General features: G+C 34.2%; 1 protein-coding gene across 2 annotated transcripts in view; it reads right to left on the reverse strand.

The window, feature by feature from the left end:
• The window catches only part of LOC110460963 (sortilin-like), a 36,286-nt gene extending 20,483 nt beyond the window's left edge, over positions 1 to 15,803 (reverse strand). The window contains exons 1-9 of one of the 2 annotated variants that reach the window (XM_021514205.1): positions 15,534 to 15,803; positions 12,369 to 12,428; positions 11,845 to 11,912; positions 11,429 to 11,528; positions 9,734 to 9,910; positions 5,762 to 5,782; positions 3,435 to 3,505; positions 3,004 to 3,083; positions 2,720 to 2,853 (exon numbers count right to left, since the gene is read on the reverse strand). In XM_021514205.1, the coding sequence (XP_021369880.1) occupies positions 2,720 to 2,853; positions 3,004 to 3,083; positions 3,435 to 3,505; positions 5,762 to 5,782; positions 9,734 to 9,910; positions 11,429 to 11,528; positions 11,845 to 11,912; positions 12,369 to 12,428; positions 15,534 to 15,773 (951 nt within the window). In that variant the 5' untranslated portion in view covers positions 15,774 to 15,803. The remainder of the gene's footprint in view (positions 1 to 2,719; positions 2,854 to 3,003; positions 3,084 to 3,434; positions 3,506 to 5,761; positions 5,783 to 9,733; positions 9,911 to 11,428; positions 11,529 to 11,844; positions 11,913 to 12,368; positions 12,429 to 15,533) is intronic. The other variant, XM_021514206.1, reaches the window with a different exon arrangement.
• Between the last annotated feature and the right edge of the window lie 2,392 nt (positions 15,804 to 18,195).

Below are 18,195 nucleotides of genomic sequence, written 5' to 3' on the forward strand. Positions count from 1 at the left end.
CCACGGAGAAAAAAGCTTTGTGTTTGAACCATAGGCAAAAAGTTTTTTCTTTGCAAAAGGCAAGGTCATTTAAAGTCAAATGGGGAGAGCATCATGCTTGGCAGTGAATTTGTAAAACTGGTAAACTAGGCAAATAGGCCTGGAAAGACCTCATTTTACTTTTCAAACTCAAACTCAACATATAGGTTCATGTAGCTAGGTTGGATCGGTTGGGGTGAGGGGGGACAGCAAAGTTTAAAGTTGAAGATGGAGTATTTCTAAAGTCAGAAAGCAAGTAGAAGCACCAACAGCCAGTTTCAATGTCACCGTTAAATGTTTTTGGCAAAGTTTAAAATGGAGTCTGTCTATTGCAAAGTCAAAATTTATTTCAGGTAGAGGTTCCACAAATAAATATAATTCATCCAAGTAAGTGTAAGCAGCAACACCAAGTTTGAATGTCACCGTTATAGTTGTTTATTTGACTCAAGGTGAATTCAAACTCAACCGCCACATACAATTATATTAGCCTCCTGGCTTTGTGTTACTGTTGCTATACAGTGGACCTTTCATACCAAAACCCATCAGGTGGTTTTTTTCTGGACAATTAATGGAGATGTAACATTTTTACTTGGTGACATAATACAGTGCATCCAATTTCATACCCAAGGATCATCAAACAGTCGAAGATCAAATTACCAAAGGAAAACAAAACATTTCATGGACATTGATCTAAAGTTACTGAAATAACACTGTACATATATTCAAGAACAAAGACATTGATTGTCAAAATTAATATTTGTATGAGGCACTGAACAAAAGGCAAATTCACTCAAATTTTAACTTTATGATTCTAGATTGTTTTATGATCCATTGACCAGAACCTATGAAAGAAAAAAAAAATCTACACTGCAGTATAAAACCAATGGCCAAGGAATGTTAAACATGACAACCAATTTATGTGTATCTATACCCAATCATCGTCCCAAATTGTCTGCCTCTCCTGCTGTTGCTGCAAATTTTGCAATGAAAATGACACCACATGTCTACATCAACTTTTTCTATTTCTATATATAGCTCATAAAGTCAGATTTAGCCACCTTATTTATCTATATTCATAATTTGCTACAGTAGATTTCTCTTAATATCACTTCCCATTTGTCAGAGAAAAACATGATATTAACAGAAACATGACATAAACAGAATACATATTTTCTGATGTTTTTCAGCCCTCAAAACTTGAAGTAAACTTAGTCAAATGCCTAAGTGATGTGGCTCTACGAAGAAGATTGATATTTTGTAACTAACCTTGTTCTTTACCCTAGTTGAAATATAGATATAAGTAAATAAGTATAGAAATAAATATATTATTTGTATTTCATTTCAGTATGCAGTTACATTTCATATAGTTAGTAGCAAAATGACGATCAGTACAATTGTAATTATGATTGTTTACTGCAGTAGTGATGTAGGCATACAAGTGTTTGGCTGGTATTCTGCATCAAATTCAATTGTAAACATGAGACTTGGTAAATATTTACCTATATCTTGATATATATACTGTTCTTTCGCTAGTAACATCTTTTTATAGGTTAATTTCCTTAGATATTTGCTGCAAGTGTGTAATCGAAGATAGTACACATGTTATAATTAGTTGAAAGAATACATCACACTTGGCATTAGAAAAGTTTACAGATGTTAGACTGTCCTAGCTCCCCCAACCACAGGTGAATATCATGTTAACAAGTATGTAAGTCAACCTATTGTTTAACAGTCAGCCAGGTGTAAAAAATACCCTGTTAGGCCAAGGCATTGTTTACATAATGCGTCCAGGGTGTGACCCCAGGGCATTTATCATGAATTATTACCACCATTTACGTGTATTTTTTTGGTGAAAGTGGCCAAAATAAAGTGATATTAAGAGAAATCGACTTAAAATCAGGTGATAATAAAAGAATTAAATTGCATAGATTATATAGCAGGAAAAACGGTGCATCAAAAAAACATGATAATAACCGAAAAGTGACATTAACAGACGTGATATTAAGTGAAATGTACTGTAATACATGTGCAAATATAAACAGTCACCATACATTAAGATTTTTTTTATTAGAAACATGTTTGGATGAAACCAGTTTTTATTCAAATCACCAAAAATATGTTTTTAACTGATAAGTTATATTGCTGTGTTAACGTCAGTTGAGCCTCATTATTCAGTGGTTTCCCTATATCTAAGACCATAGTTATCCAGCCTGGAATGTTAACTAAAAGATGTTATTAACATTACTTTGCCAAATAATCCTGGGCCCGTATTTATGAAGCAATGGATTTTGTGCTCAAGTCTAATTTCTTGTTCCAGTTATAAATTATTTTTTTAAAAATTGGAGAAAAATTGAAGAAACTTGAAGCCAAATACTGTTTTCAATATTTAAATTTGACTTTTTGATCGTTGACATGATTTAGATGGGTTACAAGAAAGCTGGCTTGACCACAGAATCCATGCTTGAGCATGAGAACGGTTTCATGAATACGGGCCCTGTAATTGGTTTAATACTAGTTTTGTTCAGCATTTCAAATTAAAAAGGTACATTGTTACTTTGTTTTTTTATATGAAATACTTCATTAATCCATAAAGCAATCTGCTTCTGAAATGTCAAGCTGATAGAAATATGAAATAACTGCTCTTTGAATCCAAGTGTTATAAGAAGTTTGAGAACACCAAAGTTCCTACATAGATCCTCACCTGTCCAACCTTTTGAAGTACAGAGGCATACAGGAATTTCCCCTGATGTCCAAACGACATTACGTTCTTCATGATGGGCTTCCAGGTCTTACCAGCATCGGTCGACTTCCTTAATTCATATACCACCTGGTAAACTGTCAACAAAGAAAGACGATACAGTCAAGTAAACTAGACGTGGAAAACATTTTGATAAAAGGTAATCATTTCTTCTATCACTTCATAAGTAGTTTAATTGAAAGAAGATCGTCAATAAGTTTGAAAATATTTCCAGTGTGTAGACTTACAAGCAGCAAAAAATGGATGAGTTCTTTTGGGATCGACTGAAGCATAGATAGTTTCACCCGGCTCAGAAACGTAACCTCCCCTGAACGAAGAAAAAAAGGAACATTTGTTATAAAGTCCTGTCTTGCGTATCGACTATGTGTGTAGCTTAAAATCGTCAGAACTTCAAAATGAGCACATGATAATAAAGTAGTGTTCTACAAAAACAGATTTAATATTTGACAAACTTAAAGAAGTATTGTTCTTCATGACAAAAGTACAAAGAAATTTCAGTTACAATGTGAGGTCATATATTAAAACTGTCTGAAACTATATGTTATGAAAAAAAATCATTGTCATGAGGTTTCTGAAAATGTTATCTACATAAAATGTTTCTGTATCAAAAGTACAATGACTCTGATCTGCGGGATCTGTGGTTATATATTCGACTCACCACTTGAAGGACTCCACATAGTCGGCCACTTTAGACCAGTGGTACCCATTGTCTGTACTAATATACAGGTTCTGTAAATTAGAAATAATAAACATGTGTTAATGTACAGAAATGAACACGATAGTACACAGCCATTCCATGTCACCTATGAAATACTTTTATCTATATTGGCTTCGGTTTAACTAAATGATAAATTAACCAGTAAAGCTTTTGAAAAATTAATCTTTAATATGTTTAATGAAGATTAATACTTGCGATGTTAAATCTTTCTTTATATACTAAAACAATAAGCATAAGTAACAAAATTAAAGGAAAACACCAGTAAAATCATTGTTTGATTTTCCACAACACTTACCGCCATGGATATGTTTTAAATCTCTTTATACATCTTCCACAATATATTACCAAATCTCTTTATAATGCCACTATTTTGTGGTACAAATGGTGATATTCAGTATCAGCTAGCAGGTTTTACTGTACAATTTAACTAGCACAGCACATTCAGTTCTAGTAACATAATGCATTTTTACGAATAAAAGAACTTCTGTTAATTTTGCAGGATTAAAATTTCGCAAACTTCATGAAATTAAAAGCCAGTATCACACTTACCATGACAAATGAATGTGTTTTAAAGTCAATATAATTGTAAGTTTCACTTATCATCATAATGTATTTTACACTGTACATAATCTTAAATCAAATGTCACATAGACCATTGTTTGTATATAATCTGCAATGTATTTAGAAATTATACATATTTAAAGAATCTTGGAACAAAATATATGTAACCTTATACAAAAATATATGCTTTGCTTCAAATAAATGTAAATAATTTTGTGTATAACAGGTAATATTTCGTAAGGAAAAAGAGATAAATTTGATGAAGATAAGTAAACAAATACAGCTACTACATTATGTAAACAGTATCTCAAACGATAAATACACAAGGGATATTTATGTGCTGAACTGGTGCTATAACAATGAGGAACTAGCATTATCTCTACCAGACAAGATACTGTACATGTGTACATACAGGATAGGCTAAGGGTAGTAACAGATACAAACATACAGGTGCTACACACATCATGCTGCAAGCATACACTGTTCTTTGCATGACACCACTTCTTATTTTACTGCAATTTGCTGATTTCAAAATATACACACCATATTGTCTTAACAACTTGTGATATGCCAAGTGGAATGGTGGATTGGCTGTCAAGTTAAGCAGTCAACAATATGGACCACATCCCTTAAGCCTGCAAATCCATATCATGCTAGATAAGCTGGCTCCAACAAAATGCATCATTTCTATACATAACCACAAGAACCGAGCAACTAATTAATTTTGATAGTTATCAACATTCTCTTCTCATACTACACATGTACAGTGTCAGCTCACTAGATACAGTGATGGTGGGTAAATACTGGCCGCACGACACCAACACAGACAACAGACAGTCACCCCGAGTTCATTCTACAGGATATATGTCTAGTACAATTAAATTAATCTACAATCAATTTTTTTATATCAGAACCCGTGAAATCAAATGGAAGGAAAGCCATTTTAGCCATGACATGAAAAAGATGGAAAGCAATTTTTGAAGTACTGTAAAAGCATAATATTTGCATTGGGATTAAATTTTCGTTGTTTTTGTATGGGGACAAATTTGTTGGGATTATATTTCGTGGAATCAATATTTTAAAACTCTGATTTTTTTTTCTGGTAAGCAAGAAGTTTAAATTGACAGGCGTGACGACACAGTGCAGGTAAATACAGCAGAGGTAAGACCGGGCGAGATTTACTCAATCAATGGGTATCGGCCAAATCCGTTACGCTCTATAGTTTATAACTCTTGATTGACAGGCTGTTAATTGTTTGAAGTGTTTATCTCTGTGCCTGTGACGATAATTGCACCTTTAATCATGACTTGTGTCTAAATGTAAACACAACCTGGATTTGTAATTAAATTAATAGTTTATTTAATATTTCCGTTTAGTTTATATTTTGTGTGTATACAATTTTGTTTCGAAGTTATAAGAATATTTTGTTTTTTTATAATACCACAAAATAAATGAAATTAACTCCCTAACGAAACATTATGCTTTTACAGTATGTTACAAGTGGTGAAACAGATATATAGACCAAACTTTAGATATTTGACAGATTTATAATGAGTTAAATCATACACAAATTTATTATATACAGGTTCAGATGTAAAATGTTTAGAAATATCGTTACCCAGGAATGAACTCTTGGGACACATATAACAGTAAATGGTCACAAGACAATAACTGTTCCAGCGTGGCTAGAACACTAATAAACATACCATTAACTGCTTATTCTTTGCCTAAAATGTATCAACAGAGCGATCCTTCAGTGATTACCACACATTCCTTACCAGGTGTATCTCCTCTAAAGGTGCATTACCTGCTAGTTTTTACACTCTGAACACTTGCTGTAAGTTTCATATTTATCTAACTCATATAATACAACTTTAAAAATTCAAAAATACTCAAGGTTTACAAAATATCTTTTTGAAAAAATTAAGTAACAAGAGTTAGATAAATATGATAAACAACTGTCACTAATTGTGGAACTTCTCTCTACTATAATCCATTGTAATGCTTTTTTTTTTATCTAGATCAGAACAGCAACACTCCCTTTCAGCAAGCCTCTCTTTTATCTTCACAGATTTGTATATGACATCACATAATTGTCGACACTCTTTTGTGATGTCATATTTAAAGGTCATGAGGTCAATATACCAGATCATGACATGCATAATGGTTACACACTATAGACTGTTCGAGTGTTATACAATATACACAGGTTAAAATAGAATGAAACGTTAGTATCGGTGCATGTTCTATCAACTAATACATGTTCTATCAACTAATACATGTTCTATCAACTAATACATGTTCCCTCCTCAACTATCCTGTAATACATACATTTGTATTCCATCAACTAATACATATTCAATTTCCATCAACTAATACATGTTCCCTCCTCAACTAACCTGTAATACATACATTTGTTTTCCATCAACTAATACATGTTCCATCAACTATCCTGTAATACATACATTTGTATTCCATCAACTAAAACATGTTCCCTCAACGACCCCGTGATACATATTCCATTAACTAAAACATGTTCCCTCAACTATCCAGTAATACATATTTCATCAACTAATACATGTTCCCTCAACGACCCCGTGATACATATTTCATCAACTTAAACATGTTCCATCAATGACCCTGTGAAACATATTCCNTACATGTTCCCTCAACGACCCCGTGATACATATTCCATCAACTTAAACATGTTCCATCAATGACCCTGTGAAACATATTCCATCAACTAAAACATGTTCGCTCACCGACCCCGTAATTCATATTCCATCAACTTAAACATGTTGCTTAACGACCCCGTGACACATATTCCATCAACTTAAACATGTTCCATCAATGACCCCATAACACATATTTCATTAACTAATACATGTTCCATTCCATTAACTAATATACGTTTCCTAAACTAAGACACGTTCCGTAAACTAATACACGTTCCCTAAATTAAACCATGTTCCATCAACCAGGGGAGATAGATCCAGATAGTCTGAAAGTGGGTTGTATATGTCCTAATGTTATTTAACTTGATTAAAAATTGATGGAATTCTGTAGATCTGTCTCGGCTCAATCACCATTAATTACATATTTCATATACTATGCCATTTCATTTACCTATAAAATTGGTTTAGTTTAAGTCTTTTTATCTTCTACCTTTAACACCTTTTTTTCTTTATGGAGGGGGGGAGAGTCCAGACCTATCCACCCTAACCTAACTCCCTTAGATCTGCCCCTGATCAGCACAATCAGTACATGTTCCCTATTATATTAGAATGTAATATGGAATATTAGAGAAAGTGTTTTTATCCTGCGCACACAACTCTAACAACCCAGGTGGAGTATAAAATGGTCTGGGGTGGGTGTTGCGCTATCTGTGCGTAGCATTCAAGTGAGGTGGCTCTGTAAATGATACCGTTGGAAGCACAGTTCCACTACAAACAGAACACAATACATCTCCAGCACACGCAGGCATACACTGCACAAATAGGGAGATATTAGCCAGGTGGCATAGGACTAGTAGTTAGCGCCTGATAAGGCAGCTCCTGCGAATTCCTCAATATTGTATTGATTAATATATATGCTAATTGTATTGACTGTAAAACATTGTATATCTATGTACTGTAAAGCGCTTTAGAGTGGCTCATGATAGCTAGATAGGGCGCTATATCAAATGTTGTATATTATTATTATTATTATTACAATCCTATGTTATTTACCTTATATATACAATATTGTGTGTGTATTGCATGTGACCTAATCATAATGATAAAATGATAACAGATTTATATCCTTGTATATAAATTGTATGTAAATCATAAAAAAATACTATTTTATACAATATCGTGTGTGTTTTGGATGTGACCTTATCATAAAATTATCAAGGTTTTATCTCCTTATATTGAAATCATAATGTCCAATATCATTGCAATAAGCTTAGCCTATATTGATTATAACTTAATAAGTTGGACTTCACACATATTTAACAAATACTTTCTATATGTTATCACTGAGTAGTTAGCTACTGATGTCACCCTCCACTTGTAACTATTATACAAAAAATCAATGGAGCAATATGATGCTATTAATAGGTCACACCAGCTGTTTCCTTCACCTAACCAACAAGTTACTGTGTAATCACACATGGTTCTGAGAGACTATTGAAACAGATGCTTGCATATTGACTTGAATCAATATCAGCATGTCTTGAAATAAAAGAATTATTCACAATCTAAACAAAGTACTAAAAGTAGCTTGGTGCTGTATTTGAACAAAAGGACGAACACTTTGTCTACATGTTTAATAAAATACGTTAAGGATATCATTGTAAAACCTCATATTTTTTTTTATATTTTGTATTTGAATCAAAAAAATAATTCAATTGATTCGATACAGGAAAATACATCATTAACAAACGTGAGTTACTGTTTACAAATGTACTCGGCTAACACTAATCATCTATGTTTAGTCCTGAATCAGGTGAATACAAATTAAACAGTACTGGTAATGCATTACGAGTATTTTATTGGCTGTACATCTGTCACTGACAGACATATATAGGTACATGTATGTTTAAGTGACTTCCTTATTTTGACAAAAATTTTCTCAAATACAATACAGTGTATAGATTAATTCTCGGGGTATAGTGGGTAAAGGTATTATTTTTTCACATATATTTATCATACAACACTGAAGTAAAACATTAATAATTTTCAGAGTCAGCGAAAAGGAGGTTTCACCACTAGAATTATTTCACTTTAAAGGTGCATTTAATTCAGCTAGATCACTCTACATATTAAATGACTGTGTTTGAAGTCAACTTATATTAAGACATTAGAGTTTAAAGGAATTCTTTTTCCTCATTGAGATAATACTTAAAACATAAATACAAAACTACCTGATAATGTTACTGTGCTTGCAATTGCAAAATTAAGCCCCAATGAATTCAAATGAATAATTTTGAAAAACGGAACTTGTTTTAGATTGGATCAAGTACGTATGTTTGAAATAATATAGCACCAAAAGATCAGACTGTTGCCCGGGGCAAGGCGGAAGGAAAAATGTACTATATGTAGGTCTAAAATAAACTAGTCCACACTTTTTGTTTTACATTACTTTTGTAAAACGTATCATTTATAGAAATATCATTTTAAATAAATGCCGATAGTAATTGTACCTAACAAATACAGTACCTGTATGATATCTTCAACAAAATCAATCAGATTTCAGGCATAGCATGTTTGCCACTAGCGGTCTATGGTCAACAAAGCAACAATTAATTACTTTAGAATCCCAATCAGTTAGAACTACAGTGGCTGTAGACTGTTTTGTTGAGGTATTACAGTAAGAGTTATATGAACCACTGTAACAGGTATATATGTATAAGAACCAACCCACCACTGCTGTGTGAGTTTTACTGACAACAGACAATTGTCATTCTCAATCAACTTTGATCAAAACTGCTTCCTTTACTCCATACAATGTTTTGCATCTGATATATGCAATGTACATAAAATAATAATACTTATATCAAAGAAAATTTCCAATTCAAATATGCCTATCACCATTAGAATAAAAATATGTACATGATGATCCTTGTTATAACATGCTCTATAAATTCCTAAACAAGAATCGTAAACCCATGCTATACTACCTGTGTCAGAACTTACATTTGTTCCGTAAATCACTTCCTTGACAATGAGGTAGTTATCATACGCTTTCTGGGAGTGAAATGTGATTTCACCACTGAGGAGGAAGGGCAGTGTGACGGTTTTGAAGTTCTCACCTCCGTCCTCTGTGATGTACAATAGCGAGGAGTTGCTGAGGTGGTCACCAACCAGGTAAAGCTGAAACAGTGAAGGACAGGATATTTAAGTCACAGTGTGCTCCCAAAACTAGAATTTTTCGAAGATGAATATTGCAGACAAAACTAGAATTTTGTTTTTGTGAACAAAAACGTATGTCTCCCCTTATTAGCCAATAGAAAACTCTGGTATATTAACAAAGGGCCATAGCGCTTTATATAGTGGGGCACGAGACCTGAATTTAAAATTTGACACTCCTACCTCCCAAGATACATTAAAACTTTAGCAAGTTTGGTCAACGTAGGTGAAACTAGAACCCTGACAGGTCAGTAAGGGCCCCGTCTTGTGGCAATATATCCCCCATAATCATCAAGACAAACTAGAACACTGACAGGTCAGTAAAGGCCCCGTCTTGTGGAACTAGAACACTGACAGGTCAGTAAGGGCCCCGTCTTGTGGAAATATATCCCCCATAATTATCAAGACAAACTAGAACACTTACAGGTCAGTAAGGGCCCCGTGTTGTGGCAATGTATCCCCCATAATCATCAAGACAAACTAGAACACTTACAGGTCAGTAAGGGCCCCGTCTTGCTGCAATATATCCCCCATAATCATCAAAGACAAACTAGATCACTGACAGGTCAGTAAGGGCCCCGTCTTGTGGCAATATATCCCCGATAATCATCAAGAAGCAATGCAATCTGCCCATATAGCTGAGCTTGAAGTTTGACATTTTGACTTCAAAAAAATTGCATGGAAGCAAAATACACATTTTACATGTACTATGATGTGAGTCTTGTTTCCTTCCACTTCCATATTTGCTGGGCTAACAGAAATGTAAATACCGGTGCAATACTCATTTGTTAGCTTTGATTTGTTTTATTTCACCTTAAATACCCCATCAAGAGCCAGGGTCAAAGTAAGAGATCCATTTTGTCTTTGACCTTTGGACCCAAATGACCTTGACCTTTAACCCAGAGACCCTGATCTTTGGTCAGTTGACTCATTCTTCAGCTTTGCTTCAAAATATCATAAAAAAATGTTCATCATTGAAAAATACAAAACTTGACCTTGACCTTGAACTTTTGGAACACGTAATCTTGACCTTTGGTCAGTTGACTCCTTGTTAAGTTCTGAACAACTTTGCTTCATAATAACATACAAAAAATGTTCATTAGTAAAAAGATACAATATCTGAACTTGAAATTGACCTAGTGACCTTGACCTTAAGTCAGTTGACTCCATTTTAAATTCCAACCAACTTTGCTTCATAATGTCATAACAAAATGTTAATTAGTGAAAAGATACCAAATTTGACCTTGACCTTTGATCAAATGACTCCTTATTTAATTCTGACCAACATTGCTTCAAAGTATCATATCAAAATGTTCATCATTGAGACTTGAAATGTTCGTAAACTGAAGATCCTTTGAAAATTTGGGGCTATGTTTAAATTTAAATCTCTGGAACACATAAAGTGTACAAGTGAAGTTGCATTCTATTGTTTGATGCTTTGATTCAAATAGACAATCAACTACACAACTGACGAGATATTACCTTTTTAGCATTGTGTGGATTCCTCTGTAGCCCATTGTGCTTCCTCACTTTAGCGTTGTCTAACTTTTCCACCTTTTTAAATGTTTTGCCATAATCAATGCTAAAATAGATAACAACCATTTTTAATGTTAAAACATGTAAACAATGGTAGCTTATTTATAGCCTTATTACAACTTCTTATGTGTACCTAGCTTAAAACAAATATTGCATTTAACCTGAAGACACATTTGAACTCTTCCAATTCAAAGGCTGGAATAGTTCATTATAAAATTTCGGGGGTGAACTATTAAAATGTTGATTTACCGGGGTATTTTCTATAGCATTGTCACTACAATTAAACTTTTCCTGTGCATATCATATAATCACACACTAATATATTCATTGTTGCTGATCATTTTTATTTACAGGACACATACCTTTTATAGACGTTCGAGGACTCTGTAAGGCCACTTGGACTCAACTTTGAGGTAACCACCATTATACCCTGTACAAAAGATCAAACACTAGCATACACTACATTTAAATTATTCAAAATACACCTAGTATGGCAGCTGAGCATTACATTGAAATAGACTGCAAGACAAGTTCATATTTGTCAATTAATCATTCTGTACTAGATCGCTAAGTTTTTAAGGCCAAACTTCTACAGTGCTGCACCTGGATCAATTTCCTGCGGCTGTTTTTTATTGTATATATAGTTTACTTATTTTGGTATTATAATTTCCACAATGGCAGATACTGCATAGAAATTAAGGATTATGTTCAAACAAATGTAGACAGAACCAGGTGTAGTTTAATGTTGACAAACGCGGTCACTTGGTCTCGCACCTGTTACAATCACAGTACCATTCTAGTATAAGATACAGTTTACATATATAACTCCATGTGACCGACTTCTTATATGAGAAAAGACAAAAGCATACATGCATTTGTGACTTACCCCTTGTTCTCCAGCCCATGCTAATGCCATGCTACTGCTTGAATCTGTATCAAAAACTTTCTGAAACAATAAAAAATAATCACAATGAAATCAAAACATACACAGAATGTGCCAAGGTTCCCAACTTACTCTTGCTTATAATACATGTACACTACATACAGGTCTGATTTAGATACAGTTCCCCCCTGCAGTTAAACCTGTATATATATTTATGCCAAGGCTCCCCGATTTCCTCAAAGTACACGACTTGAAGCGGATTTATGTAAGTGCATCTCACTAATGATACAGGTCTAATTTAAATGAAAGTCCCCCCCACCACCACCACCACATCAGAAATGATTCATTATTTGGTCGTGTTTAGTTACCAGTAATTATATTTCGATGTATTTCTAATTGAAAATTTTAATTTACCTGGTAATAATTATTCTTTTGGCACAAGCATTACAGTCAGAGTCCATTTTTGCACTTCTATGCTCATTAATTTAACACATCCAAAAGGGTTGTTGAAATGAAAGTTTTGATGCGCAATTCCGACTACACAACAATGGATGGTTTCAAGAGCCATAGGCTATTTTCATTGACATCAGGTAGTGATATATACAGAATTCTGTAATATCAACAATATTTCCTATTGGCCTAAAACGACACACTGCTTTACAAATGTAATTACCTTTGGCCTGTCATAGTGTTGCATCCTGTTGTATTTAGTGTTTATTTCATGTTTAGGCTTTAATATTGATTATTTTGATGTGATAAAAATTGTATATTTTATCCTTAAGTTTTGTTTAAGTGAGTTACCTATTCCGTTAGTGTCGCTGTATCACGTGACCCGTACTTTCGTTTTCTGGATACTTGTTATTAGGGCCCGTAGTATGCACATTGTATAAGTATTTGATTGTGTAACACCTGTGATGTCAAGTGTAGCTTTTGTGACCGGACTGACCACTTTGGACATACATGCTCACTGCATTGCTTCCTTTCTTTCACGCTTTTCTCTCTCTACTTCTTCACTTGGGCACTTTACTTAGGTGTCAGACCTACATGTATGCAATTGTACATGTATGCTGGTATTGGAAAGCCTGAAGTATTTCTGTAAAAGATGTGCATTGATTAGCTTGTCTAACAAGCGTGTTCGATAAACAATATGTCTATTATGTGTCTGTATTTTACAATTAGTGTTTTTATATCATTTTAGGAATTTATCAATAATGCAATTAAAAACAAGAACATCAAAGTGATTGTCAATTGATTTGTGTAGGAAAGAACCCCAACTCCACATAGGACTAAAGCATGTCCTGGTTTGTATATATACTGTACAATAAAACAGAAAGCGAAGGCAAGTTTGATGTAACAGTCTAGATAAAAATAAAACAAATATACATATACTTGATATAACGTCAAACTCCTGTAGTCTGTCACACATGTAGACTTGTCCTAAATTATATGTAATCTTATGTAACAGGAAAGAGTATAGTGTGCTGCCACCAGGGATCGAACACTCAATCTCCAGGTTCCCTCTTGCTCGAAGCTTGAAGGCGACCTTAATCATATGTACAATTAAAACCTGCCACACTACTCCCCCCTTTTTTTTAAATGTGTTAAATATAATATAAACTTTATTTATTTTACAACAGTTATGAAACAAGTTATTTCAACTTATATTAATCACTCTTGTTGGCCCGGGTGTTAGCGCATTAGGGGGTCTTATTGTGGGAGGAAACCAGAGTACCTGGAGAAAACCCACCTGGTCGGGCAGGTGACCCCAACCTTTTCATGTCCGATCTGGGAATCAAACCCTGGCCACCTTGGTGAAAGGCAAGTGCGCTATCTACTGCACCACCCGACCACCAACAGGTGCTTAAATGTGTTCGCCCTCAAACACCACAACCCAGGTTCTACTAACTCCCTGTCACCACAGGGAGGGCCATAGTACTAATATTAATACCCGGCCACCTCTGCCCCTGCCGGGCATTAAATCGATCCCATGCCTTGTAATGGCGCAAGCCCGGTGTGAATCACACCGGGGTGATTTTAGAATTAATTGACAGCACATTGGTCAACATTCATAAATAAGGTTGTAGTATGAACTATTTCTGTTGATATCCTGCACAACTTAAAGTTAAACTCTGCCTAAAATGTCGTTAAATTATCAAGTAAACGTAGCAAGCGCAATAGAAATCTGAATTGACCGCCATGTTGGAAAGTTCGTCTCTCTTCCGATATAGGTCAGACGTCCAAATATGGGTGTCATGACCCAATATGGAAATTGTACACGTAGTAAACATGGCAGCATCAGTAGTGATTCTATATTAGGCCATGCAGGCCATATAAAGAAAGGATAATTGAGATAACATCACGCGTGATCTGTCATGGCGGTCGTTTCTATTTTTTTTCCAAATACAGACTTTGTAAATTTCGTAAAAGAGTTTTTGCATGGGTAAGGATTCGTTTTTTCAACAATTATGCAATATTTTGATAACATTATATGTGAATTATATGCAATCTTACAGATTAACACTTTTGATTTTGCTCCATTAGTTGGCATAGGACCACTTCGTAGCTCTGACGGCGCAATATATAAAAAAAATATCTTGTCGTCAGAAAGCTACGTTAACGCAGCTAGGAGAGCCACTGACACCATTTGTAACAGGAAAGAGAATAGTGTACATGTGCTTCCAACCCTCGATCTCCAGGTTCCTAGTCGGTCGTTCTATTACTGAGCCAAAGAGAAATTCCCTCTAGCTTGAAGCTAGAAGGCGACCTTAATCCTATGTACAATTAAAACCTGCCACACTTATAAGCTTTTCTTTGTTATAAGCAGGAAGCAGTGGCAAGTTTAACTTGGTACATTTCTTCCCTGTTCTCTTGTTGACCGACTTCAAGAACATTATCATGGAACTTGTGATTAAATTACTAAATGAATAAATCTACAGAAGTTCCACAGCTATCAATGGGCAAACAAGATCAAATATCAACACAGTATCGCCAGTATTATGGTTGTGTAAGCTCATATCTAAAATGAAAGTAATGTAAGTGTGTAGTGTGGATTCAGTATGGTTAAATCAATCGATAACAGCAAGTCATTTATGTGGATTAACGGTATACTGTATTATTTTGTCAATTTAAACGAAAAACATTAAGTTATTTACTCAAAAACGTATTTACTTTTTCTTCCCATGGAACACTTTTTGACAGGATATCTTGCAGAAAATTGTTTTCTTGTTCAGTGCATTTCGCATCGATACTTCGTCTGTTCCTTTCCGACGATCTTCTAAACCTTGACAATGAATCTTCTATTTTCGAATCATCACTCATTTCAAATTTATGCACATTAGGAGTTCCTTCGACAACAAGAAGGTACACAATTACCAAATGACAACATACAGTTGACATTTTGATCGCCATGTTGGTGATGTTGTTTCACGTGAGGTCCCAGCTGCGCCACCTATCAACAAAGTATCGGATTAAGAGTTATCTGCCCTTAGACTATATATGAAAATTGTTAGCTTTCGAGACAAAAAAAACACATTTTTATTATTATACTGTGTCAAACATTTTATAGTTTTTGAGACTTCATATTTAATAAGTACTTTTTGTATTCATATAATTTTTATTATGTTCTTCTTCTTGATAATGACAATTAAGTTTCAAAATTGAAGTTTTAATGTCATAATGTTGGGAAAAAGGTTATGGTAAAGATTTTTTGATTTTTTGTTATTTCAAAGGTTAAACAATGTGCACAAATTAATTATTGATAACAAATGTTCAATTAATATTTTATTTTTGTATTCAATAACTATAAATTCAATAATAAATAATAATAATATATAATTATTTTAAAAATTTGTCAATATATAATTATGAGTATATGTAGAATATTATTCAAAAGTGCAATTACATATTTGAAATGCCATATTTTTAACTGATAAGTTCATACTTTGAATATACTCGGATGGATTATGTAATATTTTCAAACATCAATAAAACATGCATGCTTGAAATTAACAAGATTGTGTTCATCTGTAAATGCTATGTCTGCACATACATGTATATAACAAATGTATGGTGATCTCAACCATGTCTAAGTTATGACCAAGGACAAAGTCCTAAGGGGTAAGGCAAACCACAGAGTCAATTTTGATAGCGTGACTGTGTTTGTGTTTTCATGCCCAGAAATTGTAGATAAGATTATGCAGTTGGCATTTTAACTATTTTGATGTTAGTACAAAGGGACAAAGTCCCCAGGGATGGGGAAAGACCACGGCCAATTCCTGGTAGCATTTGTGTATTTGTCTCTTTATGCTTAACAATTGCATATATGATTAAAGAGTGGGGATCAAAACTAATTTCATGTTGTGACCCTGAGACAAGTCCAATGGGCTGGGGCCAATACTAGCTGCATAACTGTGCTTGTGCCTTCATGCCCAACCAGCAGGAAAACATTTCTAAACATTTTCTTCAGGTTAGTAAGTATGGATTATGAGGACTTTTTACACAACCAATAACATTTTCTATGTAATGTTTCAATGACTAGTACGATATGTTTACCGTCACAAAGGTGTAAAATGTGCACGAGTTGTCCATTAAATCGATGTTGATTTCGGCTACGCTGGAAACGTATGTATAACATGACCAATTGTTAACAAAGTGTAGCTGAATTGAGTCATTTTGGTACATATATAACAACTATTGTACAATCGTTTCCAGTGTAGCCAAAATCGACATCGATTTTGTGGACAACTCGTACACATTTTACACCTTTGTGTACATACGCTCCACTGGTCATTTGTCTGATGAAGGTGACAGTGTACACATCGTACTAGTCATCCAAACGTCACATAGAAAATTTTATTGGTTGTGTAAAAAGAACTTCTCATAATAAAGCAGGGAAATATTTAAAGTGTGGGGATCTAAAAAATAAAATCCCAGAATTTTCTCATTATATTTTGGCTCTGTAACAAAGTCCCTTAGTTGATAAGCTCCTTTATTTATACATTTCCTTAGCCCCAAAAATCTGAAGGTTGCTTCCACTCAAATATGGTCGATAGCCATCACACAGTTCCAGTTTCTTAATATAATTAAATTAACCCATTTTGGCCCCACCATTTTTCCCCTAGAGGCTTAGCCCATCCATTTGTACAATTTCTAGTATCCACTACCGGAGGATGCTACAGTAAGGTTGATAATACAAGAGGCCCAAGAGGGCCTGTATCGCTCACCTGAATATTTAAGCAGTCATAGCAAAATATTCTCATTAAATATTATATTGCACTAAAAATATTTCCCTTGCAAACTTTGTTGGCTCCATCTGTTGAAACTACCAGCAAAATATTATTATAAGATTCTATGCTTTTTGATTCTTCTTCAGAAGTTGCTTGACATATTTTCCCCTGTGATCTTGTAAGTAGGTCAATGTCATTTTCCTTCTCAAATTGGTTAGCTCTATTCCAAAAAGCTACCAGCCAAATCTTATGAATCCGTTCCTTTTAGTTCTCAAGAACAAATCCATTAAAATGTCGTTGACCTCTGTGACCTCTAAAGTAGATTGAGGTCATTTTCATTTCCAAACTTTTGTGAGCTCTATCCCAGGAAGTCACCAGCCAAATATTATAATTTTATGCCTTTTAATTCTTCAGAAGAAGCTGTTTGAACTGTTTGACATATTTGAACGCTGTGACCTTGAAAGTAGGTCAAGGTCATTTTCATTCGCAAACTTTGTTTGGCTCTTTCCCAGGAAGCCACCTGCCAAATATTAAGATTTTATAACTACCAGTTCTTCAGAAGAAGTCGTTTAAAGTGTTTGACATATCTGCCTCATGTGACCTTA

Source organism: Mizuhopecten yessoensis, unplaced genomic scaffold, assembly GCF_002113885.1.
Source record: "Mizuhopecten yessoensis strain PY_sf001 unplaced genomic scaffold, ASM211388v2 scaffold10529, whole genome shotgun sequence".
NCBI classification, from domain to species: Eukaryota; Metazoa; Mollusca; class Bivalvia; order Pectinida; family Pectinidae; genus Mizuhopecten; species Mizuhopecten yessoensis.